We start from the raw sequence: 27869 nt of genomic DNA, 5'->3' as shown, positions 1-27869 counted from the left end.
TCACAGAGATTTTTCCCCTCCGAGTTGTGTGTTTCAATCTGGGAGACTGGAGATATTTTGGTGAAAACAACTGAAACTATCACAACGCAGTCAATTTTCCAGTTTGAGTAGTTTGTTTTGTTTTAAAGGCCAGACCAAGCTTCGTTTAGATAAACGTGTGTTTCCTTACATAAAAATTTTAATTTTGAAGACAATGATATGATATTAAAATAATAATACTTCCCTTACCCCAAATTGTTAGTTATCAAACATGTTTTTGTTATACGAAGTGTGGCGTGGAGGTGATGATAGAGGACCCGAATGCAGATTATAAAATGAAAAAACTTGAGTTATTCAAAATCCCCCCCAAAAAAGCTTGGCTGAGCCGGAACACCAAAAAAAGAAATAAATAAATAAATAAATAAATAAAAATTAAAATATGACATGAACAAGGACGAACCCTGATTCAGCATGAATAACCGTGAGGATCTGACAATGACCATGAACAAACTGGGAGACTAAATACAGAGGAGGGCTATTAGTGAGTGAAGGCAGCTGAGGGAAGAAACACAGGTGAGTGAGTAGAGCTGACAACTGGGAAGAAGAGAGACTGAGGAAAGTTAGTAAATGGCAAGACTCAAACACAGACGTGACAAAAACATAATACATGACCAAAAAATGCAATGACAATACATGACAGTTTTTCCACATGAGGTGCTTCTATTGGGTTGTTTTTATTTATACATTGTAAAATGTAAAATATACATGAAAGAAAGCCACAAAATAAGCAGACTTAGTTCAATAAGGAAATACAACTGGTTGGTTTTTTCACTTTCTGTACTTTTACCAATCGACTAAAAAATCTCGGTAATCTGATGTATAAGGAAAAATAGACACTTTACATTTGGAACTATAAAAATTTAAAGACGGCAGTCTTACTGTTCACATTCTGTGGGATTGGTGGAAAATTCAGTCAGACAGAGAACCTGAGACTTGAAATGACAGCACACAAAATTATGTTAAAACTATTGAGACTACAGTGTTTTCCCCACATTTGGTCTTGAAATTTTGATAGGTTTTGATATTAAATTACAAAACAGCTATAGGCTAATAACATCAAAGTAGCACTTTAAGTGTCACATCTTAGTTAAGATCCGAGAAGTTATTTCCCCCTAGTTTAATCTTTTTCCAAATTGTGGAAACTCTTGGCCATTTTTAACATCCCAGATGACATAGATTATCAGTCAAGAACTCTACACATATGCTGTAGTTAAAAAATATTTCTATATCATTGGTACCATCTATTTTTTTTCTTTTTTTTCTTTTTCGAAAAAATAATGACCACATGAGTTAGATTTCAGATATGCCTGGGAACGAAGGCGGTGATGAAGAAATGCCAGGGTCAGCAAAAGAAGAGAAAAATAGAAGCTCAGGAATTAAACTGAGAATTTGTTTTTAATCAATACTTCTTCATTCAAATCACTGAGAAATAGAAAGAAAATAAAATAACTCCGCCTGAGTGAGGCGGGGTCTGTAAGGGTGTCGGTCGAATCTCTTTTTTTATTGGTCAATTGTCCTGCCAATCACTCTTACACTCTGCTTCTGCAGGTGCAAAGCTGAGTACTGAACTAGCCGCTGCAGTGAAGCCGAGGGAAAAATACACATTTCACGGTAAAACCTGCGCTTATTTGTCACCGCGGGGCCGTGTGAAACTAGCAACAAATAGCACAGGGATTGTTTTACGTTATGAGGTCTGGGATTTAGATAAAGAAAATTAGTTGTTAACAAGCAAGAGTAACCTTCATTTGACATAGCTGGGATGCTTAGCTAGCTCCTGCTGTCACATTTGAATACTGGTAACGGTAGCTGAACTGTATTAGCATTAAAGGTAGCGTTGCTAGCCTACTTGCATGAATTTTTAACTTGTATTATATTTGTTTAATTGCTGTAGTCTAACCTTGAGGCAGGTACTTGAAACGAAATGCGTTGTATTATATTTCACGTTTTTATCTTAAGCTAACTTAGACATACTGTCACTTTCAGGCAGACATAAACTCACTATCAAACTAAACTCCGTTATAGGTTTTGCGATATGGTTCAAGTCGTTGGGAGTATGTGATATTAAAAAACAGGGGACATAATGAGAATACTTTGACTATGATTTACTGTGGCTTATCAGGCAAATTCTCACCAACTACATGAGCATTCATAATTGGCTGGCCAGCTTGCTCCACTAAGGTTCCCTGCCCTCCCTGGATGGGAGAGGATAGTCAGTTTAGTCGATGCTTAGCCTGTTAAGCACTGGTACTTCCGTCTTATCTTTTATGAGGTGAAGGTGTGCGCTCCTTCTCCGAACTTAACGCTCGAGGCTGTGAATGGATAGTGACACAGCTAATTTGATCGATGGCTAAACCGATCTTTTTCTTGATAAAATTAAGTCGGTGAGATTGTTTTGAAACCAAATGTGGGTAGATTCTGACTTCATTTAATCCCGTCCCGGGTGTACACAGCGCTGGTTAACACTGGCCTACATATTCACATGTTTTGCCTTTTGTCTGTACCAAGCTTGATCATCTTTATACTAGTTTGTGCATAAGTCTTGGGATATCAGTGTCAGTACCGTAATTTGTCTGCCGCGAAATCGATTTCAGAATGTGTCAAAATGAAAAATTGCCTATCATTGCAGCTCAGACACAGTGACATAATTGTCTCTTAGTATTATTTTTAATAACTACATTTTTCGTTATGTTTCCATCTGTTAGTGGTTTCCTTCTTAAGGACTTTTCAAGTCCAGTGAATGTGCTTACAATGGGGTTTGAAATGATAACATCCAAAAACTGTCTGAAAAATTCAATAAATAAACAAAAGTATTTAAGCTTATCTGGTATTTGATGATTTATCATATATCTTTTCCTAAAAAAAGGACATGAGAATCTTACAAGAAGACTGTACATTTACAAGTGTTCACATTTGAGATGACATCTTTTGTGACTTGATGCTATATAATACTTAACTTTTAATACTAAACTTAACTGGTTTAATATTTTTCTGCACCAAACATGAAATGTCTCAGCATGTTGCAAAGAAATTTTGCATGCCACTATAACTACAAGGGGTAGTTGTGCTTTTTCAAAGAGATAGACTGCAACTGTGAATAAAATTGTGCTTTTAAGGAGTAATGTATTGTAGTTGTATGTTTATCTCTGTAGACACTTTCAAAAAGGCTACTACACTGGATATTTTGGAGGCTGTAGTTTATGGTTTGTAGTGGCAATGTATTTTTGGGGTGTATTTTATGGTGTTTCTGTTGTTCAGTCCACCTTATTTGAATAAGAATTTACTCTTTATTCAAGCATTCTCACTCTTGTTTATAACTGTGTAATCTCTTCTCATGCATAGATGGCGTCTGCAAATGCCACTTTCGGACAGAAGGAGTCCTCAGACCAGAACTTTGACTACATGTTTAAAATCCTTATCATTGGCAACAGCAGTGTGGGAAAAACTTCATTCCTTTTCCGCTATGCAGACGATTCATTCACGCCAGCCTTTGTTAGCACAGTGGGCATCGACTTCAAGGTCAAGACCATCTACAGAAATGACAAGAGGATAAAGCTGCAGATTTGGGTGTGTACAACAGATGTCAGGTTGTAGGTATCCATTCTCTTGTGGTTTCTAGTGCAGGCAACGAATCCCCACACAGATTGCTGCTAACACTTGAAAGTCCTCCAGAGTTTAGAAATAGAACTTGAAACTTACTTGGTATGCTTATTACCTTTTTGCTTCTAAAAGTGAGTGGTTTCAGTTATACTGAAAGGTGCTTTTAAAACTCAAGAGGCACTAGGTAAGGGTGTGGGAGTCAGTCTATTTCTATTTTTCATGTTATATTACATAATTACAACCGATTATGCAATGCTAACATTTTCTTACATAACGCAGAAATGTTAATAATATGAAAAGTCTTGGCGACTGCAAATCTATGAATCAAGAATTTTTGAACTGCAGACTCCAGTGTTCTAACACAAAAGTAATTTCCCACATGGTTAATGTGTACCATACAACCTGACCCTGGGACCACTTGCTTTTTACATGAGACTCCTGAAAAATGTGCAATGCTCATGGGAGTTGAGCTGAACGCATTCAACAAGAAAATACACAGCCACAAATTCTTTACAGGTGCGGGGTATGCTATTGGATCTGTTTTCATTTTAATGTCATGCTCATCCTCTTCTAACAATGGCACTCTGTACACTGTGTGTAGGATACTGCTGGGCAGGAGCGCTACAGGACAATCACCACAGCCTACTACAGGGGAGCCATGGGTTTCATTCTCATGTATGACATTACCAATGAGGAGTCCTTCAATGCTGTGCAAGACTGGTAAGGGACAACTGAGTATGTATTTGTGTAGGAAGATAGAAGTTATGATCTTATGTGCTCCTAATATCATCCAGCTTCCCTTCCATCTTATAAACTTCATTGAAAACCAACTGGAAATAATTTCTTACAGTTGACAATTTCTACTCCCTCAACAACAATCACAATTGCCAGCAACCTGGCCAGCGTTCTCTGTTCATGTGAACTGGACATGCACTCCTGATCAAAATCTTAAGGCCAGTTAAAAAAATTAAATCATTTACATTTAGCACTGTTGGATCTTAAGAAGGTTCTAAGTAGAGCTTCAAAATGCAAAAAGAACAAATGGGAACAGGAGACCAAAAGTTTTGAGCAGGCAATTTATTGAAAACAACTATTTAACTGAAGTAGGCTGTTCATCAGCTGATCAAAAGTCTAAGAAATTAAAGTGTAATGAGTAGCTCCACCGTCATTGTTGATCACTTCAAAAATTTGTCTTGGCATGCTTGATGCAAGTGTTTCCAAAAGGCTTGTGGGGATGTTCTCTTGCTGAAAAACCCATTCATTACCACACAGACGAGGGCCCTCAGTCATGAGGGATGCCCGCTGCAACATCTCCACATGGCCAGCTGTTGTTTGACACCCCTGCACAGCCTGGAGCTCCATTGTTCCATTTAAGGAAAAAGTACCCCACATCATGATGGCGCCCCCTCCACTGTGCCGCATAGAAAACATCTCAGGTGGCATCTCCTTGTCATGGAAGCCATCAGGACCATCAAGGTTAAATATTTTCTCGTCAGAGAATAAAACTTTCTTCCACCTTTGAATGTCCCATATTTGGTGCTCCCTTGCAAAGTCCAAACGGGCAATTTTGTGGCGTTGAAGGAGACGTTGCCTTTTGAAGACTTTTCTTGTTTTTGAAGCCCTTCCTTCGCAGATGCCGTCTGATGGTTATTGGTCAACACCAGTCAGAACCAGTAATGGCCTTAATTTGGGACGGGGATCGTCCCGTGTCTTGACGGACAGCCATTCGGATCCTCCGGCTCGGCGCCGGTGAGATTTTTTTTTTGGGTCTACCACTTGATTTTTTTGTTCCATAACCCTGAGGATCTTTTAAGAAATGCAAAATGACTGTCTTACTGCATCCAACCTTGACAACCTCACCTTGTTTATGCAGCTCAACAATCCTACCACGTTCAAAGACGGTGAGCTTTTTTGCCATCAAGAGATCTTCACAGTGTGATTACTTGACAGGAAATGACATGGAATCCAAAATTTAGCACAGATTCTTGGCTTTTAAAGGCTGTGGTCTTAAACTTTTGATCAGCTGATGAACAACCTACTTCAGTTAAATGAAGCACAACTTTTGGTCTCCTGTTCCCATTTGTTCTTTTTGCATTTTGAAGCTCTACTTAGAACCTTCCTAAGATCCAACAGTACAAAATGCAAATTCATGCATTTTTTTTAACTGGTCTTAAGATTTTGATCAGGAGTGTATCATGGCATGTCAGGACTGCACCGGTTTCGGAAGAGTAGAGGCATTGATACACACTTGAGGCGGGGTGCACAGATCCATCTCTACCGAGAGGGAAACCCTTGACAAATGCAGTTGTAAGACTGTATCATTTGGATGTGACTCCTGCTCCTTGCTGGCCCTAAACAGTCAGGTTCCAGATGTAGCAGGCCCCTGCAGGAGTGCATCAGTAGCTGTCATGACAATGCTGGGCACACTCTGATAGTCCTTTTCTATCACTGACTCTGCTTAGCTTGAATGCTGAACTTGAAAGCTTGGGAACCACTGACATAGTATTACTATGTACAGCCTGCTTACGAAGTCGATCTTTTTGTGTACCATCCTCCCCGTCTTTCCTGCACCTCCACCTGTGTCAGTTACACTTTGCCGATGCACAGTCACACATTTCTTTGCATCTTCTTTAATGTCAGACCACGCTGTTTCTTTTCCTTTTAATTTTAAACAAATTTGACAAGTGTGCCTTTCTCTGAGCTGGTGGCATTAAAAGAATAGTTTTTTAAGTTGAGTTGTGTAAAGTAATTATGAGCAGGTAGTACCTAACGAGACAAAAGAAAAATCCATTTTCACCATGTAGAATCTCTAAAATTTTCTGGTGGATGTAGAAATGTAGATTTTTTTTTCTTTTTAAAACTTGCATCCAGACCATTGTTAACTGTGACTAATTTCTCAATTTAGTCGAATTTCTGAACAATGTCGGTGTTGCTCTGCATGTACTGTGGCTGCTTAGCATATCCTGTTTATCATATCACTAAAAATTGTATGGACACAGCCCCCTGCAGGTAATTCCCTTCATTCTTTTAACATTGCTATTTGGATAGCAAACATTTTAATATTTCCAGTTATCAATTCTCTTTACTGAGATGTCTTCTTGAAGCTCATAGCTTATAACTTGTTACAAACACTGGAATGAGTAAGGACAGTATCATATCTTTGCATCAGCCAGGTCCAGAGGTCCGTTTCACGAAGCAGGTTTAGTGAAAACTCTGAGTTTATTAACCCTGAAATGAGGGAAACTCTGAGTTTTCCATTTCACAAAGGGAGGTAACTCAACCCTGAGAAAGAGGGCTAACTCTAGCCTGTTTCACAAAGAGAGGTAACTTAACCTCTCGGTCAGTTACCGTAGTAACAGACTCTCTGAACCTAACCTGGTCGGGATCAGGTTTTATTCAAGAAACCTCGAGTTTCTCTCTGTCCCCGCCCTCTTTCAGCCACACACGCCATTTGATTTCCTCATTCATTCAGTCAGCAGAGCGAGTTCTTCTACTTCTAGAAGTCCATTAGGCACATCAGGAGGCGTGGTTTTTTTTGTTTTTTTTGTTTTTTTTCACGAACATGGCATGTCCTTTTGACAACGATCCCGTGGACGAAGGTGCAGCATTATTGCGCGGAGAATTAAATATTCATCAGGAGATAGTTATCAGACCACACATATGATGTTTTTGCTTTTACAGACAATTATCTTTTTGAGCGGCACCATCAGAATTTTGTTGGGACAAAAGAAAAAAAAGACATAAAAGACAAATAAATATTTGTATGAATATGCTTAAAAAAGACTGACTCCTGGCCCACATTGCATAAAAACTGATCCTGCCATCACTGTGTTTTACAGTTAGGTTGGTAGGAATGGTTTGATGCTCAGTGTCTGGTTTCTATCTAAAACGCCTTTGGGAAAAGTGGCGAGGTCAAATAGTACTGTCTTTGTTTCATCTCAATCCTGTTTTGGCAGAAGTTTAGAAAGTGTGTGTGTGTATGGATATATATATATTTTTTTTTTTTTTACCTAATGGCTTCTTTTTCATTCTGAGAAACACAGTTAATTGCGAGACTTTAAATAGACATGTGTGTGCTTCTTGATTATGTCCAGTGAATACAGTTAAGCACTGTCTGATTGCTCAATCAAGTTGTATCCCCAGAACAACAGATGACAAAGTATCATGCACCAGAACTGAGTTACAACTGTCCTAACTGATATGACATAAATGTCTGACTACATAAATCAATGGGATATTCCAGACTCCAAAGTTATTTTAATCCATTTCAAGGTGATTCTGAGACAAAAAAAACAGAACAGTCATGGGTTTGAAAACCCATGACTGTTTTTATGGTTCACAGATATTCATAAATAACAATCTATGTATATATTTGTTACATTTTGTTTAATTGTATTCAAATATATTCTGATGTTGCCTTACATATAAAATGACAATTCTAGTCTCTGCCGCAAAGTGAGTAATGTATCTTATAAATTCCTCTTACATTGTGAAGAAGCCATAATCAACCCATTCCGAACAAGCTTTTTAGGAAAAACACTGCATTAATCTAGAAAAATGAAAGTTGCTGTGAGACTCATGCTGTATTTTTGGTCACACTGTATCTGCTAACAGGTCGACCCAGATCAAGACATACTCGTGGGACAATGCTCAGGTCCTTTTGGTGGGAAACAAGTGTGATATGGAGGATGAACGAGTGGTGGCATCAGAGAGAGGCCGGCAGCTCTCAGAGCAGCTGGGTAAGTCAGCTGGTCTGAGTGAAAACTAGATTCTGAGTTTCTGCTGTTGTTGAACAAGTGGGTGTTGTCTCTTTCTCCCTATGACGCTTAACCTAGATTCCTATTTTTTTTTTATTAAAGTCTGTTTGATGTGATCTACTGGGATAGGCACTTAGGCTTACGCTGTGTCACCATGATTAAGCTAACTGACATCTAAACAGTTCAGGCTGAAGTTATTGTAAATCGGAGGAAGTTATATCAAAGAGCCATACAACCCCTGGCAAAAATTATGGAAACGCCTTGCTTGGAGGATGTTCATTTAGTTTTTTGAATCTGTGAAAATATAATCAAAAAAATATGACAAAACATTTTAAATAGCTGAACATTCTGGCTTTTTAAAAAAAAAAACTAAAAAAATATATAAATTTTGTGATATCGTGCAACTTTTATCTGATAAAGTGGGTAAAAAAAGTATAGAATCGTGACCCAAAAGAACAGTTAGTACTTTGTGGCCCCTCTCTTGCTTTTCTGACAGCTTGAACTCATTTAGGCATGAACTTAACTAATGAAAACCATTATTCTTTACCATGTTCCAACTTTCTTGAGCTGAGAAATTAGCTTTGCCAGATGAAGTTTTGTCATAGACTGTTTGCCAACCATGTCATTGATTTGACATCTTTCCTGAACAAAAGTTTGATTTCTCTTTGCTCTGTGACAATATGGATTATTAACTGAAAACTTGAGCTGTCACCTTATCGTGGTGGAGGGGTTTGCGTGTCCCGCCAATTCTGGGAGCTATGTTGTCCAGGGCTTTAAGCCCCTGGTAGGGTCATCCAAGGCAAACAGATCCTCGATGAGGGACCAGACGAAGAACGGCTCATAAAAACCCCCTATGAAGAAAGAAATATGTGGAATACGTTGTCCCGTACGTGGATCACCGGGGCCTACTCCTGGAGCCAGACCTGGGGGTGGGGCCCAGCAGCGCCTGGTGGCCGTTTGTGCTTACGCACCAAACAGCAGTTCAGAGTACCTACCCTTTTTGGAGTCCCTGGAGGAGGCACTGGAGCTGGATGGAACTAAAAAATGACTCCCGATCACCAATCCTCTACTTATGGAATGAGAGAAGTGTCCAGAATTTCAGTGTCCACCTGTGCCTTTACTGTAGCAGTGAAGACTGTCATGTCCCCTGGTTCCTTACCTAAAATCAACTCCCTATCATCAGTGATTTTGGAAATGTGCTTGTTTTCTTCAGGCAGTTATCTTTGTATCTTCCATTGGACCTGCACCAACTCCAGAACTCTTCCAAGTGGCCAATAGCCCCATGGAGCAGTAGAATCCATTATAAGATAAGAAAAAATAAAAGATTCCATTATCGTCACTATACGTACAGTGAAATTGGCACAAAACTTTTGTTTCAGCAGACAAGCATACATACATACATTCTTACGTGCTTTCACTCATGCATTCATTGTGCAGAATAGAAATGGTGAATATAAAAATACAAATTCACACAAAATACTTTCACTAAGATCAGTACTACTAGGAGAAAAAAGAAAAAATAGTACTGTATTTTTGTAAAAAAAAAAATATATATATATTATATAAAAGGAGAAAAACTCACCAGTACTATTTGGTCAACAGTAGCAGCAAAGAATGTTGCACTTGTTACAAGAATATTGTACTTGTTAGAAGGTTTAGCAGTAGTCATAGGGTGTAAGTAATATTGAATATTTTATACCATGTTATGCCAGTGTATTATACCATGATGTACTATTGCTTAGGCAGCATTGCACGGAACATTGTACAGAATATTGCAGGTATGAGGTGGTGAGTAGATCTCATTAGGTTCATTCACTGGGTTTAGCACTAAGTGTTCTGATGGCCCAGAGAAAAAATCTGTTTCTCAGCCTGATTGTCCTGCTTTTCAAACACTTCCTGCCAGAGGGCATGAGGTTGAACGGGTGCTGTCCTGGGTGAGACGGGTCTGTGCTGTCTTAATGACCTTGAAGTTTCTTCCTATCTGCCACTAAGGAGTAGGGATAGGAATTGATAAGATTTTTACGATTCCAAGTCCATTTTCGATTCTGCTTAACGATTCGGTTCTTTATCGGTTCCCTTATCGATTTTCATTTGGAGAAAAAGGACAACAAACCGGTCGATTAGCATCAACTTTGTTTAGTTTAGAAGTAACACGAGTCATGACCTTACAAACCCAACAATGGTGAGCGTCCACATTGGTCTATCATGGCCTGGGTAATTTAACTATTCCCTGCTCTGGTGAAAGGAGAAGCTGGAGGTAGACGTGAACTTGGAGGTATTACCACCAGCCTCTGGCTCTGAGCCAGTCAGGCTCTGTCTCTCATGATTTCATCTAAATGTAATGCATGAGAAGGCATTCATTTAACCTTAACCGTTACTAATAAAAGGTTTTACAATGAGGCAAATGGTGCTAACATGATAGGCAGTGTTTGTTAGTTAGTTACCTGCAGTGTTAGCCGAGGACATGCTAACATTGCTGCTGCTGGGTTCAGATTCACCAACGTTAGTCCGGAGCGGATCGAAAACCCGACATTCATTCATAGTTATTGCATGTTGGTAGTATTTCCTCCCTTTGGTGAAAAATCGCCAAACGATTCCAAGGAATTGAAACTCTGGGAACCGGTTCTCAACAAGAACCGGTTTTTGATTCCCATCCCAACTGAGAAGTTGGCGTACCAGACTGTGATGCAGTAGGTGAGGACGCTCTCTATGGTGCTGCGATACAAAGTCACCGACAGTTTCTCTTCCAGATGGTTCCTCCTCAGCATCCTAAGGAAATGGAGTTTTTGTTGGGCTTTTGTAACCACCGCGTTGGTGGTCCATGAGAGGTCCTCAGCTATGTGAGTCCCCAGAACAACCGCTGAACACAGTCCCCGTTGATGTGGAGGGGAGCGAGTTCCCCTCTGCGGCCACTGAAGTCAAGCAATATCTCCTTAGTTTTGATGGTGTTGAGCAGAAAGTTGTGTTCAGTGCACCATCCTGACAGTTTTAACCTCCTCCCTTTACACGGTCTCGTCTCCTCTGCTGATGAGGCCAATGACTGTACTGTCATTAGCAAATTTAATGATGGTGTTGGGGGGTTAGGTTGGTGTACAGTCATAAGCGTAAAAGAGAGGCCTCAGCACATAGCCTTGGGGGGAGCCTGGGCTGTGGGTCAGGGGGGAGGAGCACGTAGTGCCCATTTTAATCACCTGTGGGAGGTTGGATAGAAAACCCCTTATCACCCCTAGGTTGAGGGGGAGTAATCGGCTTGTTGACCAGGATTCCAAGAACAATGGTGTTGAACGCTGAACTGCAATCTATGAATAGCATTCTGATGTTTCAAGCAGCCAGAGGTGGCTGAGTGCTGTGTGTGAAGGGCTGTGGCAATGGCGTCTTCTGTCAATCTGTTTGCCCTGTAGGCAAACTGATGAAAGTCCATGTTCTGTGGGAGGCAGGCCTTTATATGCTGCAGGATGAGCCTCTCGAAGCATTTAATAACTACAGACTTTAAGGCATTGGGTCTGTAGTTGTTGAGACACTTCGGGGCAGATGACTTTGGAACAGGAATGATGGTTGCTGTCTTCTGGCACAGGGGGGAGGGTGGCCTGTGACAGTGAGAGGTTGAACATCCTGGTCAGGACTCCCACTAGCTTTGCCAAGTCCTCCATCCGGGCCAGCAGCTTTCCTGTTGTTCAGTTTTCAGCACCTGCCTTGTCGGTTTTTCCTGGAGGACGAGAGAGCTGTGGCTGGTAGATTGAGGGGGCAGCTCAGCTGTGTCGGGGCTTATTGCCTCGAAGCGAGAGGAGAAGTAATTTAATTCTTCTGCTATGCTAATGTTAGCATCAGGTGGTATGTACACAGCAGTGATGATCATCACTGTGAGCTCTCTGGGCATGTAGAAGGTTCTGTACAGCTCAGTCATTACTTCCAGGTCCGGGGAGCAATGTGTGAGTGTGATCCTACTTGTTAGTACACCAGTCCAAATGAACATGAATGCAGAGACCCCCTCCTCTGGTCTTCCCGGAGCTTTTATCTCTGTCGAGATGGTGCATGATGCGACCAGCCAGCTGAGCGGCCGAGTCCGGGATAGCAAGTGTAGCCAGGATTCTATGATAACCATCACACTGCAGTCACGAATGTCGTGGTTGCTTGCCTTCAGTAAATCCAGTTTGTCAATTTTGTGGACATTGGACCTCGCGTTAGTGAGGAAGATGCTTCATAAGCAGGGTTTTTGGGGATGTTTCCGTAGCCGGGATAGTAGACCACCTCTGCAGTCCCGCTTTTTCTGTCGTTGCTGACGGCGCCTCTCGAGCCCCACAGCAAGAGCGGCGGTCTATTTCCGTTGGGATGTTGTGAGATCGTTGGACATCCATGCAAATGTCGATACGAAATGAGTATCCGATGTTCCTCAACATAGCTGGTGTGTAGGTGAGTTTGGTTTCACTCACACTCACACATATGCATGCACACAGAAACATCCATACAATTACACAAACGAGACACTGAAACGGGGAGCTACTAGCTGCTGCATCAGTGCACGCTGCCATCTTTCACGGACAATATCTCCAGGCTTCAAATTTTTTCTTTTGTGATTCCATTTTTACCTTATCTGCAGCAAAGGTAAGTATTCACAGAGCTATCATTTCCACAAAATATCTGAAATGTACTGCACTTGTTTCCATCTTCTTTTTGCATACAGGTCTTGTGGCTTAAAGAATCCAGGAAGAAATTATGGTTTTCCTTTCGTCAAAGATGTGATTTGGTGTAAGCGACTCAAGGTCATTTGGATCTTCCAACAATTAAGTGATCGGCCGGTCATTTAAAATGGTCTCAGCTTAACATAGGACTGTATGTAGTCCATCATCATGCAATGTCTGCTGCTGAAGAACTGACCAAAGAATCTTTCTCACCAAATGGATTACACCCTCCCAAACTCCACCATAGTGCAAAGTTGGAGGATGATTGAAAACCCACTTTCTCCCTTTTGCTGGAGAGTATCTTGATTCTGTGTATGATTCCAAGACAAGAGGACCTCCCTTAGTTCTCTCTCTGGTCTAATGAAATTGCTTCCATTATCAGATTGGATCTCTTCTTCTTATAAAATGGCAGAAAGCATTAGTGAATGTGTCAATTTTCGGAGAGCACTTTCAAATGAACTATTCTGCTTGCAAAACAAGTGAAAAACAACTCCATAGTGCTTGACTGTGCATTGTCTTCTTTTCACAGATTGGTCAAAGTAGTCAACTCTGGTATTTTTGAATGGTGGATGATCCAGCAAAATCCTTTCCTTGGGCAATTCAGCCATCTTTTGTTCCATAGCTCTTCCATGCTGTCTTTTACAAAAGCAACATTCTGTTATCATTTTCCTTATAGCCGAGTTGGCCTTTGTGGTCCGGTATTTTCTCCTCAGCATTGATAAAGTGTAATAACAAGCACTGTGGCCAAGCTGCTGATGAATGTGCTCAAGGGTAAGACTTGCCACATGTTGATCTTTAGAGAGGAGGTTTTGTCTCTTCTGGTAAAGATCCTTTGGCCAACACAGGGTTGAATATGACGTTGGCCCACCCTTTACAGCTATAACATCTTCAACTCTTCTGGGCAACCTTTCCACAAGGTTTATGAGTGTTTATGGGAATTTCTGACCATTCTTCCAGAAGCTTATTTGTGAGGTCAGACACTGATGTTGGAAGAGAAGGCCTGGCTCGCAGTCTCCACTCTAATTCATCCCAAAGGTGTTCTATCGGGTTGAGGTCAGGACTCTGTGCAGGCCGAATTCAGCCGGCCTGAAAAGCTGATTTCCTTTAAGCTATAAACTCTGTAAATATATAACTTTAGCAACATTTGAAACATTTTCAGGCGAGAAAGTAGTCGTTTAGACCCCCAAGGTGTTGAAAATCTGACAAAATACCGGCTATTTACAAGAAGAAGAAGAAGCATGAATCCAATCGAAGAGAGACTTGCCGAAGAGGTCCTGGCGGTGAATTTCCTTTAATCGTAGTAGGCTTGTCATTGAAAAAAACCCGCTACTCCACCTACTGTCCTGGCGGTGAATTGCCACGCAGCACACGCAACCGCCGACAAAGCAAAATGAAGCATAAACGTCTTGAGCCATTAACACAAGCGCAAGACGCAAGGGCAGTAAAAAGAAGTATAACTCAGCCTTGAGGGGCCAAGCACAGCTCCTGAAAAACAACCCCACACCATAACCCCCCCCCCCCCCCCCCCCCCCCCCCCCTTCCACCAAACTTTACACTTGGCACAATGCAGTCAGACAAGTACCGTTCTCCTAGCAACCACCAAACCCAGACTTGTCCATCAGATTGACAGATGGAGGAGTGCGATTGGTCCCTCCAGAAACGCGTCTCCACTGCTCTAGAGTCCAGTGGTGGCGTGCTTTACACCGCTGCATCCGACGCTTTGCATTGCACTTGGTGATGTATGGCTTGGATGCAGCTGCTCGGCCATGAAAACCCATTCCATGAAGCTCTCTATGCACTGTTCTTGAGCTAATCTGAAGGCCATATGAAGTTTGGAGGTCTCTAGCGATTGACTGTTCAGAAAGTTGGCAACCTCTGCGCACTATGCTCTTCAGCATCTGCTGACCCCGTTTTGTCATTTTACATGGCCACTCATTATGAATAATTGTTATAATACCGCTGACAGTTGACTGTACAATATTTAGTAGCGAGGAAATTTTACGACTGGACTTTTTGCAGAGGTGGCATCCTATCATGGTACCGCGATGGAATTCACTGAGCTCCTGAGAGCGACCCATTCTTTCACAAATGTTTGTAGAAGCAGTCTGCATGTCTAGGTGCTTGATTTATACACCCGTGGCCATGGAGGTGATTGGAACACCTGAATTTAATTATTTGGATGGGTGAGTGAATGCTTTTGACACTATTGTGTATGTAGCTTATTAGCTGCATTGTTATATCCTCATTTGTAAGTCGCTTTGGAAAAATGTCTGCCAAATGCATAAACACAAACATAATACTCGAATACTCAAGCAGCGATGGGGGGGGCCTAGCAGCATAGCAGGGGGCTACCATAGACTTTAATTGCAGTGGAAACGGATCAATAATAATAGGAAAAGCTACCTTCACAGCTTCGCTGCTAGGCCCCCAATGATAGCTAGTTCAGCTTCTGAAAAGTCTTCTGAAGACCTTTTTTCTTGACTTGTCTTTAGCTCCTGAAAGTCACTATGTTAGTTTTGATTTCTAGAGTTAGAAGCTTCGGAAAAAAGATTTCCCATGATTCCTTTCCAGAAGTCTACGGAACCAGGCGACTGCTACTTTAAGCGTCTTAGAAATAAACCATTAATTGACATGTCGCATCACGCGAGTCCTTCACCACAATATTCACTATGTCTTCCTTCCTGACTTCTGGGTTATCTGAGTCCATGGTATACTTTACCATGATGACTGGCCATTCACCCACTGGCTTTTACATAAACTTCTCTCACCCTCATTCTTCTGGTACCATCATCCGCTGGACTTTTCTTGGAGTTGACATACCGCCATTGTAATGTGTTGGTAGATCCTCTGATGACAGACCCTGTTTGCCACAAAGGTATGGAATCGTTAATCCTCATTCTTTATATACTTGAGCACAGAAGTGCTAGCTGTCCAAAAGACTGATTCTTGCAGATGGAGCTTCAGCTCGGCCTTTAACATCAGGTCCACCCAAATAGCAAGCACAGCAGCAGTGAGTTCCAAACGAAGAATAGTAACAGTCTTTAAAGGTGTAACTGTTCTTACCCATCAGGAAAGAAACATGGATGCAACTGTTACTATTTTGCATCCTGAGACATGTGACAGCTCCTTATCTATATTCACTAGCATCTGAAAAACTATGCAGCTGAGCAAGCTTGAGATGTTTAATAAATCTTTCAACCTTGAAGTTTGCCACCTTGACTAATGTTGTAGAATAACCTGGTAAACAGTCTCATCCCATCTAAGTGTTTTTTTGCAAAGTTATTGCTGCATAATCTTAGCAGGCAGCAGAACTATTGCAAGAAAACCCAGTGGATCATACACAGAGCTGGATACTGACAGCATTTCCCATCTAGTGCAAGATTTTTGAGGAAGCTCCATTTTGAAGTTAAATGAGTCCGTTTCAATACCACTGTAATCCAAGAGCTCTCAACAGGAAGTTTGTCTGTCTAGATTCAACTCTTTCAAGTCCTTTGCTCTATGTTCTTCTGCTAGATTTTGTAGCAGGGTGTGACTATTGCTTATCCACTTTGTCAGCGTAAATCCTCCTTTCTGACAAAGAGTGGTTAGTATTTTAACCATAAAAATAGCTTCCTCTACAGAGGCCACACTCTGCAGACAATCATCAGAATAGAAGTTCTCTTTGAATGTTTCAATCACCTTTTTCTGGAAAGTTAGCTCAGCTGTCATCCTCAGAGCAAAGCTGGCACATCTTGGAGAGGATACAGCACCAAAGAGATGAACAGTCGAAACTCTGCCACATCCTTGGCCAAATCGCCAACAAGCGAAGGAAGTCTCTGTCCTCCTTTGCAACCTTAACCCGATGGAACGTTGCCTGTATTTCACCCATAACTGCCACTAAATCTTTATCCTCTGTAACTCTTTCATTTAATTCATGGTCATACTGGTTCTTTAGCATTTGCTCCAATTCACACACAGTGGTCCTGCTGACCATTGTTGACGGGCACTCAACTTTCAAGTTGCTGCCATTTACTTGTGAAGGACCATTAATGACCCATCTCAGTGCTGTTCTTATGGCATATGGGGCATTTCCACAGCTATTAATGACTTCTCAGGCTTCCAATGTCTTGGAGCGTTGCTTCTTATCAACAAGTTGACATTAGCCATAATGTGGGGAATACCTACTTTTAACAGGTATGGCCAATTTGTAAGATCTCCTTCAGTTACAACGTTGTCTGTGCTCACAGGCATCTTTTCCTGTGGTAGAAATTCTGGGAGTTCACAGAAGTTGTTGGCCCCAAAACCTACCACTTCTAAGCCTGACCGTGCATATGCTGGTACAACCCTTTCTTGTCCCATAGTCTGCAAAAGAAAGTGGGTTTGTCTACAAGTAATATTGAGCCTTTGCATAAGATACTGTGAGCAGAAAGTGGCTGAACTGCCAGGATCCAAAAAGCATAAAGCCAGAGTTATAGTTGACGCGTCTGTCACGGCGGTGGCGGACCGTGACGTCAAAATGACGTTTCAGGCATGGCGCTTCCCTTGAAAAGACGGCGCAGCGCGGTGTCGTGCACCAGTCGATTTTTGTAACTTGGCAGCGCCAACAACGACAGACCGGATGGACCAATGTGAGACCAGGCTCAGTGAGGAGGTGCGTTTGTACAGCAGCTGGACGAAACTGCAGTGAAACAGCACAGGGACCACGTAAACTCCCAAACTGGTGCACAGAGATTGGCAGAACTTAGGGGAAAGAGGGAGAGTTCTGTAAGAATGTGTGGAAGAAGCTACGGGACAGATACGTGAAGGCAAAGAAGAGGGCAGAGACTCCAAGTGGTGATGCTGGAGGCTTCAGACCTTCACCTCTTTTAACTAAATTAAAATTATCCGAATACTGCAGCAGTATCATTAATGACAGTATTCCTGCTCTTGACAGTGGCATTGTTTTCTTCTCCACTTCCGTGGTTGTAGAATAGCGGTAACCTTCACGTAGCAGCGCCACCTCTGTGACGGAGAAAATTGCAACTACTGGCGCATCGACTTGCGCCACTATATATTGCGGGCATGAAATCGTGATGTCATCAACACCGCTCGCGCTAGCAGACGCGGCAACCATGCTAGAGCCTTCAGTCTCTATTATCTGACTTAATTTGGAATGTTAGAATGGAGAACAGGCAGCAATCCTTTCTGGACCCTGTTTGACCACAGGTTTTATGTGATGGTGCAATCTTGCGCTTTACTTGCTCTTTAGAGTGCTTTGTCCCTTTTTATGTCTCTCTTGTCAATAAGTAACACACTGGGATGGTTTTCAGCACAAATCCTGCAGATCAAATGCTTGTCACAACCTCTACTTATGTGCCCAGCATATAAACAGCCAAAGCAAAGCTCTTTCTCCTTCGGAAGGTGCATTTCATCTTTGTGCGTCATCCTGTTTTAGTTTTGACAATCCTCCAATGCATGATTTTGAGCACAGTACAAACAAGTTACTGTTACTGTAGAGTCACTCGTTAAATTTCCAGAACTCTTGGTCACTGCCATAGGTATGATGTTAGTGGCAAAGCTGTTTCCTTTAACGTTTTTATTTGGCTGTGGCTTCAGCCTGTTTGCAGCTTTTAAGTAAGTTGTTGCAATTTGTATATCCTGAATTTCACCAAATCACGGATCTGATAGCATTATGACCTGTTTTTCAATAAATGCAACCAAATCCTTGAACAAAGCTCTGCACTTGAGTGTTTCCAGCGTGGTAGTTCTCCAATTTACACATGACTGCTTTCATGTATCTTAGCATATTCAACTCTTGCATGTAGTCCAACTCTTCCATGACATTGGAACATCCATGTGGAAAAAGAGACGTCTTTTTGCTTGCAGATAAGCTTTTTTTTTTTTTTTTTTTTTTTTTAAGCAGTTTGCAGCTTCACACCACTCTCTAGGTCAGGGGTGTCAAACTGGTCCATGAAAGGGCCGCGTGGGTGCAGGTTTTTGTTACAACCCTGCAACAGCACAGCTGACTTGTTTCCCTCAATCAACTGAACCTTCAGTGCAGACAGTTCAGTTGATTGAATGAAACAAGTCAGCTGTGCTGTTGCAGGATTAGAACAAAAACCTGCACCCACACGGCCCTTTCATGGACCAGTTTGACACCCCTGCTCCAGGTTGTCCTCTAGTGAACTGCTCCAGATAGTACAAGCAATCACTGATGCTGGTCTTTTCCTCAACTCCCTGCCCAAATGCTCTGATAAAAAAGATGTACTGAAGAGGATCGCCATCAAACAATTGCGAGCTTCTCTTGCTGGCAATGACCATAAATGCTGTTGTTGTACAAGAGTTGTTATTTCATTTTGTTTCTGCATGATGGTGCAAATATCTTCAGTTTTTTTGTCTACTAATGAAGCATTTAACAGTGAGGGTTCCTGACGTTGTGATTTCGTATCCACTTGGTTGTAATAGGGATGTTGCTTTTCAGTTTCATTTAGTTGATTTGCTCCAGCTGAAATCTGAGGTGGATTCCCAGCTGGAGGGTTATTTGTTGGCAGTGACCAATCCTTATTTTGCATTCATTTAGCGCATATGTCAGCTTTGTATTCCTTCGCTGTGGCATTGAGCTGGCCTGAAATTGCTGCTTTACTCCTTTCCTTGTCAACATAGATATTCGTTGCATTAGATGCCTTCCAACCACTTTGAATATCAGAGCCTTACAAACGGCTAATTTAGCAGTGGATGCAGAAAGTAAAGCTTCCAGCTCAAGTTGCTCTGTTCTCCTTCTCAGCTGTTGTTCTTGCTCCTCTAAAGCATGTCTTTCCTTTAAAAGCTGCTACACGAGCAAGCAATTCAGCTCTATCTGCGCTTGTCTTAATTCTTTCAGAGGAGCTACTACTTGAGCTGGAAGCTTTGAGTGTTTGCTTGCAACATTTGACACGCTATCCTCTGGGTTTACCCCATCATCTCCATCACCACTGTTATTGCAGGCTACAAGTTCTGAACCTGTTAACCAACATTTTACTTCTGAAATTAATCTATTATTAAACATTGTTTTCACTTTAAACCATGTGTTATGCTTTTTTTTTTTTTGGAGTGTCTATTTGCACCCCTGGTACAAATAGCCTTGGCCACACAGCTGAGCTATTCACACCCCGTGACGTAACACCAAAATAAAAGCTGCTGGCTTGCACAAAAAAACATGGCGGACATCCGTTTTTTCGTCATCAGAAAGTGAAGAATACTGCTAGGTTTCGGCACTAATATCCAGGCATGCAAACTTGCCACCTTTCGGCGAAATTCGCCGTTTTGAAATCAAAATGGGTCATTCTTCTGAATCGCGTAGATCCGAGGAGAAAAAAAAATGGGGGGGAGGGGGGGGTGAGCATGTCAACTAGCGAGTGGAACTGTGAACCTCAAAACAACACTAGACCTATCACCGCCGCTCTCTTCTCGTGACAACAAATGACTGACAAGAGTGGCGTGTGAGAGAAGCACTATCACCAATCAGAAGTGAGGAGGGCGAACCCCTATTCACCCCCACCCCCCCACCCCCACCCCGACCCCACACGGTGGAAATTGCGACAAGGACAGGTAGGGATTAATGTTTACAGTTGTTAACTTTGACGCTAAAATGCTACAATTTGACTGATGTCCTGAAATAGTCTTCATAACGAATTGTGTCGTTAGATCAATTAATGTGCTTTTAATAGTGTCTTTAATACAAGTGTCAGCTAAATGTCTTGATAACAGACTTGAAATAGTCTACAATTCCTCGATATTTCACCGCCTCACAGAACGCTGTTTGTGTTAGTGCTACTCGAGGTAACTGTAGAGTGGCTAACTAGCGCCTTCCACACAAGTTCAGGGCTTTGCTAATACTTTTAGCCTACGTCAATGGAGACCTTAATTGTCGCCGGACTTGGCTTTTTAACGAGGTATGCCCCTTTATAATACCCTCCGATAATCACGGAAAGGGAACATTTTGCCCATTTGAGGAGGTCGTTTCATTCGTCGTGAGTTTATCAATGCAGAGTCCGGAGAGCTCTGCCACAGGTCGTATTTGAGAGTGCGACCCCCATCCCCTCGCTGTTCGCCCACACCCCCGTTGATGATGACAGCCTACAGGTGCACTCGTGTTCATCCAGTATGATGCACCATCAATCGAAGTTAAAAGGGGCACAATGTAGGATTACGTAGTGCTCGTGGCATGCATGTCTCAAAACTTACACTGTCATGAAAAAATGCCGTTTAACTAAGCTTGCCGCGAGAATGTTTTTCATGTTAGAGTGCCAGCTGTCGATACAAATTTGTCTCTGGCGGTACGTCAAGTGAATTGCTGATATAAGTTTTTCCCGTGGAGCTCGTTTGGCTCGGCATGCCAAACGTTCACTTTAATGGTTTAATGACAGCGGACCGCGAAAGTGGTCGGGAGAGTTATCGTTCAGGCTATTACTAAGCATAGGCTGTCTTGGGGCAGTAATTAATTAAACTTTTAATCCTACATACTTGTAGTATCCATTTAAGGACCATGGGACTAACTTTTTCGTTAAATTTAATGTAATTAAATGTATGATACTACAGTTAAATGTTTTTGAAGACCTGTGATGTTATATATCAAACACATAATAGTACAGTAAATGCAATTGATAGGCCTACTGTACCTATAAATTCATCTTTTATGCTGCACAGCTGTTCTCTACTTAATGCAAATGGGACATAATATATATTTTGTATAATTTACAACTTAATGCGTCTCATGTTTCCGCTTTTCCGCGCGTGCCGTGTGTCCGTGTACCCTTGTCACCTTTTTCACCCCTTACCAGTTTGCATGCCTGAATATCTGTTCCAGTTAAAAACTAGATGGAAACATTGTGTTTTATTTTCATAATCGATGTTCAGTGAACACATTACAACCGTCAGTTTGTTAGTTTTTAGAAATTTTGCGATCATGACGTTCAGCCATATTAACTATAAAGTTACCTGCACACCACAGATATGTTATAGGATCAACTAGCGTAGTGGTAAGCGATTTGGGTAAAGATGCAGGAGTCCCGGGTTCGATTCTTGCCCGATGAAGTGATAGTGCGCATACCAACGTCTCTGCAGAGAAGGCGCGCAATTTGAAAAACAATTCAGTTCTCAAACGGAAGTTTTGATTGCAACAATTAGCTAGTGCACCAGGGTGTAAATAGCACACTTTGCTATAAATAGCATACATTATTCTGAATGTCTATTAGCACCCCTGGTACAATAGCCTTACACTATTCACACCACTGATCTATAAAGAAGGTTCTTTATAGATCTGTGATTCTTCACACCCCGTGAATTACCACCAAAAACACCTTGCTCGTGAGCACAAAGGCCATTGCGGACATTCGTTTTTTCTTCATCAGAAAGCGAAGAATTCTGATGGCACTAATATATTTTTAAATTGAAATATAGATGTCTTTCTTAACTCTTAGCTGAGGACATCTCTGGCCTAATGGATAGCGACGTAATCCTCCATACGGGAGACAGTTGTTCAACTAGCTATCATTTCATGCTAAATCACCTCTCCCATTTTTCGTTAAGCTTAAAGTTATGATTATTAGCTATATAACCAAAGCAACCATGAAACAAAACTTTAGCTGCCATTTCAGTTTATTTTTTCATAATCATCCTTGAGTTCAATTTGAATGCGAGTAGTAGATTGAGATATCTTATGCCCTGTTGCTTGAAGCATATACCTTTGACCTGACAAATAGCATACACTTCTAATTGCACCAGACGGGGTATCAATAGAACACATTGCTGAGTGCACCGGGGTACGAATAGCATTCACTTCTATTTGCACCAGGGTACAATCAGCATACAGTGCTAATTGTACCAGGGGTGCAAATAGCCTTACCCTTTTTTTTTTTTCACCACCAGGTAACATACACATCAAAGAACCAAGAATATTTTTTGTTTCATCACACAAGTTAATTAAATTAGTAAAGGCATCTTGGACCCCATGTCTTTTATTTTCTTGCATAAGATATTGAATAAGCTTTTTTGAGCTTAATATTTCTACCACTCTACAACCTTTCTAATTTTTCAGCAAGGGCCTTAGCAGTCAACTTCACCACACGTTTTTCTTTGTCCTTTAGTATGCGATTTGGCTGATCATTCAAATGTTCCCCAGAATGCATGAATAAAATAAACAAAGTCTTTTTGACCACCAATGCATTGGAATTCCGTCTTGACATGTGTGGACAGGAATGTGAATGGCCATTCATTGGAAGTGGTAGTGCTACTCAAACCTTATGGTGGGCGCAAAGATGAAATGACTCCCCCCGCTACGCCTGGTAGTTGAAAAGCAGTTCCTCCCGCTTGTGGATGGCACACGGTGGGTCCAATATTTATTTCTGAATGAATGAATGTTGAAGTTGGGTTTCAGTGCATTCTGCTGGTATTTAAATGTTCACCTTCCCTCGTCCTCTTGACTTGAATGTAGCGGCTAAGCCTATTCTTAAAGCCACTGAGGCCCTGTTTGGCCACTGAGGCCATTCTATTAGAAGTTTCTTCTGTTTATTAAATAAAAAAAAATGTCCAAAATGCATCATTCTTACAATTTGAAGATCAAACGTGTCCACATGATTATCTATAAATCCTTCTTTTCTTTTTCCACAGTATTATTAATAGCAGAGCTAAACATCAGGTAGTGGTCAAAAACCTGTGTGCTCTACGGTGCATCAACACCTGTTACCTTTATGAAAGTTCCCACCTATATGGTGCTATCAATTAACTCAAATGTGACACCAATTAGACCAATTTGGTGTCTTTTTACGTTAAATGAGTTATACAGTGAAGGCCACCTCGTTCAAGATAATAGTGACGGTGTGTGCAGCTGAGATAAGGAGAGTGAGAGCAGCTCAGGCAGAGCCAGAGTCAACATTAAACTATCCATCACAGTCATCACTGAGTGTGGACTTGGCTGCTTACTTCATTGGATTTGCCTTATGTTGCTGTCAATGCTGTTATAAATGGCATGTGAACCGTCTCTCTCATATACTCTCACTCCTACTTGTGTTTTGTGGTGTGCAGCGCACCACATACAGATAAATAGACTGTTTGCTCTGCTGCACACCTGTTGTACATCAACTACGTTATACACTTTTCCAACGCACAAGTCTGTACACAACCAAACAAGACACCTTACTCCAATTTTAATGAAAGTGCATTGTTTAAAAGTATACATTAAGTTGGGGATAATGCCCTCCGAGGTGCCCATTATCAGAAATGAATTGAAGACGCCTATTCTTCATTATCCCGCTTATACCATGGTCACTTACGAAAGAAAGAAATATTCAATCAATCATTAATACTTTGTGTTTCACAGTTAAGATCGTGAGGTTTTTTTGTTTTTGTTTTTTTTTACAAGTCACAGATGACCGGACTATTTAATATCTCCCCCTTCCTTGGTCGACCGGACAGACGCATAAAACGGTCGCAAAATGTCATTGAGAGTAGGGGCAGTGTAGCTTTCAAAGTTGATGTCCATGTCTTTGTCAGCCAGGAAGTCTCTTAGTTTTTTACCTGCCCATGTCGTGGTTTTCTTTGTTTATCTCGTCCTTGTCATCGTCTAATTTGTTCAATTCATCCGGTGTCACCTCCTTATGTCGCTTCTCCTTCTCCTTTTTCTTTTCATATTCTTTTCTCTCCGTTTCTTCTGCTGCATCCCAGTCTTCAGAGTTATCAAATTCACCAAATAAGTTAAAAGAAATGATAAAATCACTCATGTTTTTGTCTGTCTTGTCGTTGTGATAAATAAACTGTGAAATAACGTTGAGTCTCCGTTGCCCTGGTTACCAACTAGAGTTTGAGCCAGAGCAATAATCTTTCCTAGGTGTAAATTAACACTTTTTAACCTACACCCTCCAGCCAATCAGAACCGAGTATTCACCCAGAGCATGGTATAATGAGAGATAACTGCACTGTGTCCCGATCGTATTATCTTTGCAATATACCTGACTGCTTGCTGGTTAAAACTCTTATGTGAATTTACACAGCTGCCCCAGTGAAAGGGCTCTGACAACACCTATTACATAGCCTCACTTTCAAAGTATGATCTGTGATTATGAAATCAGACTGCCTATCTCACTGCAGCCTCAGTATATCCTGACATTAGGAGGTAAGTGGATAAACTTCACATTCCATTTCTTGACAGGTTTTGAATATTTTGAAGCAAGTGCTAAAGACAACATCAATGTGAAACAGACCTTCGAGCGACTGGTGGACATCATCTGTGAGAGGATGTCAGAAAGTCTGGATAACAACGACCCGACTGTCATCGGGGCAAAACAGGGCCCACAGCTCACTGAGCAGCCTCAGAGGTCTCATCAAGATTGTGCTTGCTGAACACAACTGCCCACACACACAAACACACACGCAACTGTCCGGAATTTCACACATACATTTTTTAGGTGTTCATTTTTTCAGTTGGAGGTTTGCTGTCATCTTCTCTTTCATATGCACAAACACTGCTTTACTACACAAACACTGCCATACATATACAGACGTGAGTTGCCTGCTGTTTCCACCCCTCTCTCATCACCGAGAGCTTTGTCTACACGAGGCAGTTCTCCCAAAAGATGCTAAGTTCAGTAATACAAAGATCCTGTGATGGTGCTTGCTACTCCGAGTGGTGATGAACATTTTAGAGTGGGACAATCCTAAATTATCTTTCTTTTATACTTCCACACGTAGATATTCACACACGGAATAAACTGAATCTTAACCAGTTTGAGTTGAGGTTAGTCGAGTCTTAAGACAAAATAATTTCTTGTTTGCCTCTTCATAACCACAGGTCCCACTCAGTGCTAATGCCTGAGATATGAATGGATAAGTTAATTGCAGTTGTTCTTTTAGTCCCACTGAAAATATCTTAATTGTGGTGGATGGACTTGGCTTTTTTTAATTAATTTATTTATTTTAGGTTTTTCAGTTGGTCAAGTCTTTTTCTCAATGTGTGAAATCATCTTCAAGTATTGTGGTGAACGTTTTCCGGATATGTAGGGTCCAGGTTTGTTGTTCGAACAGGGTTGCTTGAAGTTTTTCTCTTTTTAATTTAACAAATAAATGAAAGAATTGAAAAAGTTATGCATATCACTTTTCTAATCAATAATGTGGAGCCCCTATCAGAGACTTAAAAGCATTGGATAATAGTGTTGGCTTCTTAGTCTTGCATTAGAAGTAGCATAGACTGGGTCAACAGATTTAAGATAGCTTTTTTTTTTTTACTTTTTTTTTTTTTTTTACTTTGTTTTTAAATCATTCAACAAAAAAGTGTCTAAAGGTCAATAGATGTGTATTTTAAATTGCATATGGTATTTATAATATACATGTTAAATTGCCCTGAAATAATTAGAATGATTTAGGATATTGAATTCTTTCCTGTGCTGTAGTAAGAGCTGCATGTTGATGTTTTTAACCCACACTGGTTGGCTGGATTGATATTATTATGAGCTATTGTCTGAATGTCATGACCCAATGGGGATATTAACATCTTTGTCCCTTCACTTTGTATTCACATTCATTTGTTGCATACAAAATGCAACATACACTCACGAGCACCGTTACAGCACAGGTCTCTCATCTTCAACTTCCTGATAGTCTTTTATGTCTTGTAAATGATTCTTTTGTCTTTATTTTTGGTGGACTATGCTGATGTTTTAAGGCATGTTAAATGCCAGTTTGTGAGTCTTATTTTGCTCTCTGATGCTAAGGTATAGTACTCGTCTGCTCTTATTCAGTGCAAACCTTCTGTAAATCATGCAGTCACGAATTGCAAAAACAGTTTGCTAAATTATTTCCTTAGTATTATTTATAATTTAACTTATTTTTAAGGTAGTTCATGATGGACTCCATTCTGCACTCAGCTTTTTAAGGAGATGTTCAGTTGTATTTAATTGCTTAAGCTGTCCCAGCTTCTATATTCAAATGTTTGTTTTTACTATCCACTGTGTAAAACTTAGGATGCCTTCAAGACAAATGTTAAGCATCCCTATGTAAGTACCAATTATATCCACATGGCTTTGGTGAGAAGTCTTTTTGTCTTTTCATATCGGTCATGTAACTGTTAAAACTTTGGAGCAAATTCAGAGCAAACATACAAGTCCGCTTTAGGCTTCTAACACGAGTATTCATGTGTGTGTACACAGTTTTCATAGTCAATAAATTTTTTGAGGAAGAAGAACTCTTGTGAATAGATGTAAGGCCCAAAAGAGTGCTTGATAGACATTTTATTAGAACTAAATTACCAACCCTACTCTGTGCTGTAGCTTCAAACAAGGAAAGTGTTTGGGGTTTGTTTAACTGAATACTCTTCATTTTTCAGTAATAAGTGAATTTTATGTTATTGATTTACGTTTGACTTGTTTTTTTTTTGGAGGGGGGGGGGGGGGGGTCGGTCAATTTGTTGTCTTTTGCTACAATTGTAAAATTGCTGAAGACTTCTGTACACATGTTGATCCCTTTCAACTCTGCCCATTTGATATTAGATGTGTGAATTGTGCTGTAATAATGTATTATCAGGTTTACTAAAGTGAGGAATCAATAAACAAATGTAAAAGCTGTTTTGTGTTAGTTTAATTGTTCACAATAGTAAGTCATTTTACAAGAAGTGTACATGGCTGATGTTTTTCCCAATTTTCCAAGGTAATTATAATTGTGCCCAGTAGAGGGCGTAAAAATTCAATGTGGTGTTATGTGCCCTCCAGAGTTGTTTGACCATCTATGGTTTGATTCAGCTTCTCTTCTGCTCTGAATACAAATATGTGAATAGGTTAGTGTAAAGGTATCAATTAATGTACTGAAACCATAA

At 40.9% G+C, this 27869-nt stretch overlaps 1 protein-coding gene across 2 annotated transcripts; it reads left to right on the top strand.

Moving 5' to 3' along the window:
• The first annotated feature begins 1562 nt into the window (after positions 1-1562).
• On the top strand, positions 1563-27620 carry LOC142399443 (ras-related protein Rab-3A-like). 2 transcript variants are annotated; one of them, XM_075484114.1, is made up of 5 exons: positions 1563-1650; positions 3379-3603; positions 4238-4356; positions 8251-8375; positions 25215-27620. In XM_075484114.1, the coding sequence occupies exons 2-5, from the start codon at positions 3379-3381 to the stop codon at positions 25403-25405; spliced, it is 660 nt and encodes a 219-aa protein (XP_075340229.1). In that variant the 5' UTR covers positions 1563-1650; the 3' UTR covers positions 25406-27620. The 2 variants fall into 2 exon arrangements, with proteins under 2 accessions (XP_075340229.1, XP_075340230.1); XM_075484115.1 differs by lacking the exon at positions 1563-1650 and adding an exon at positions 1816-1867.
• Positions 27621-27869: the final 249 nt, after the last annotated feature.

The sequence above is a fragment of the Odontesthes bonariensis genome, chromosome 14, assembly GCF_027942865.1.
Source record: "Odontesthes bonariensis isolate fOdoBon6 chromosome 14, fOdoBon6.hap1, whole genome shotgun sequence".
Classification (NCBI taxonomy): Eukaryota; Metazoa; Chordata; class Actinopteri; order Atheriniformes; family Atherinopsidae; genus Odontesthes; species Odontesthes bonariensis.
The sequence above is the reverse complement of the archived record's forward strand: the minus strand, read 5'-3'. Positions and strand labels throughout refer to the sequence as shown.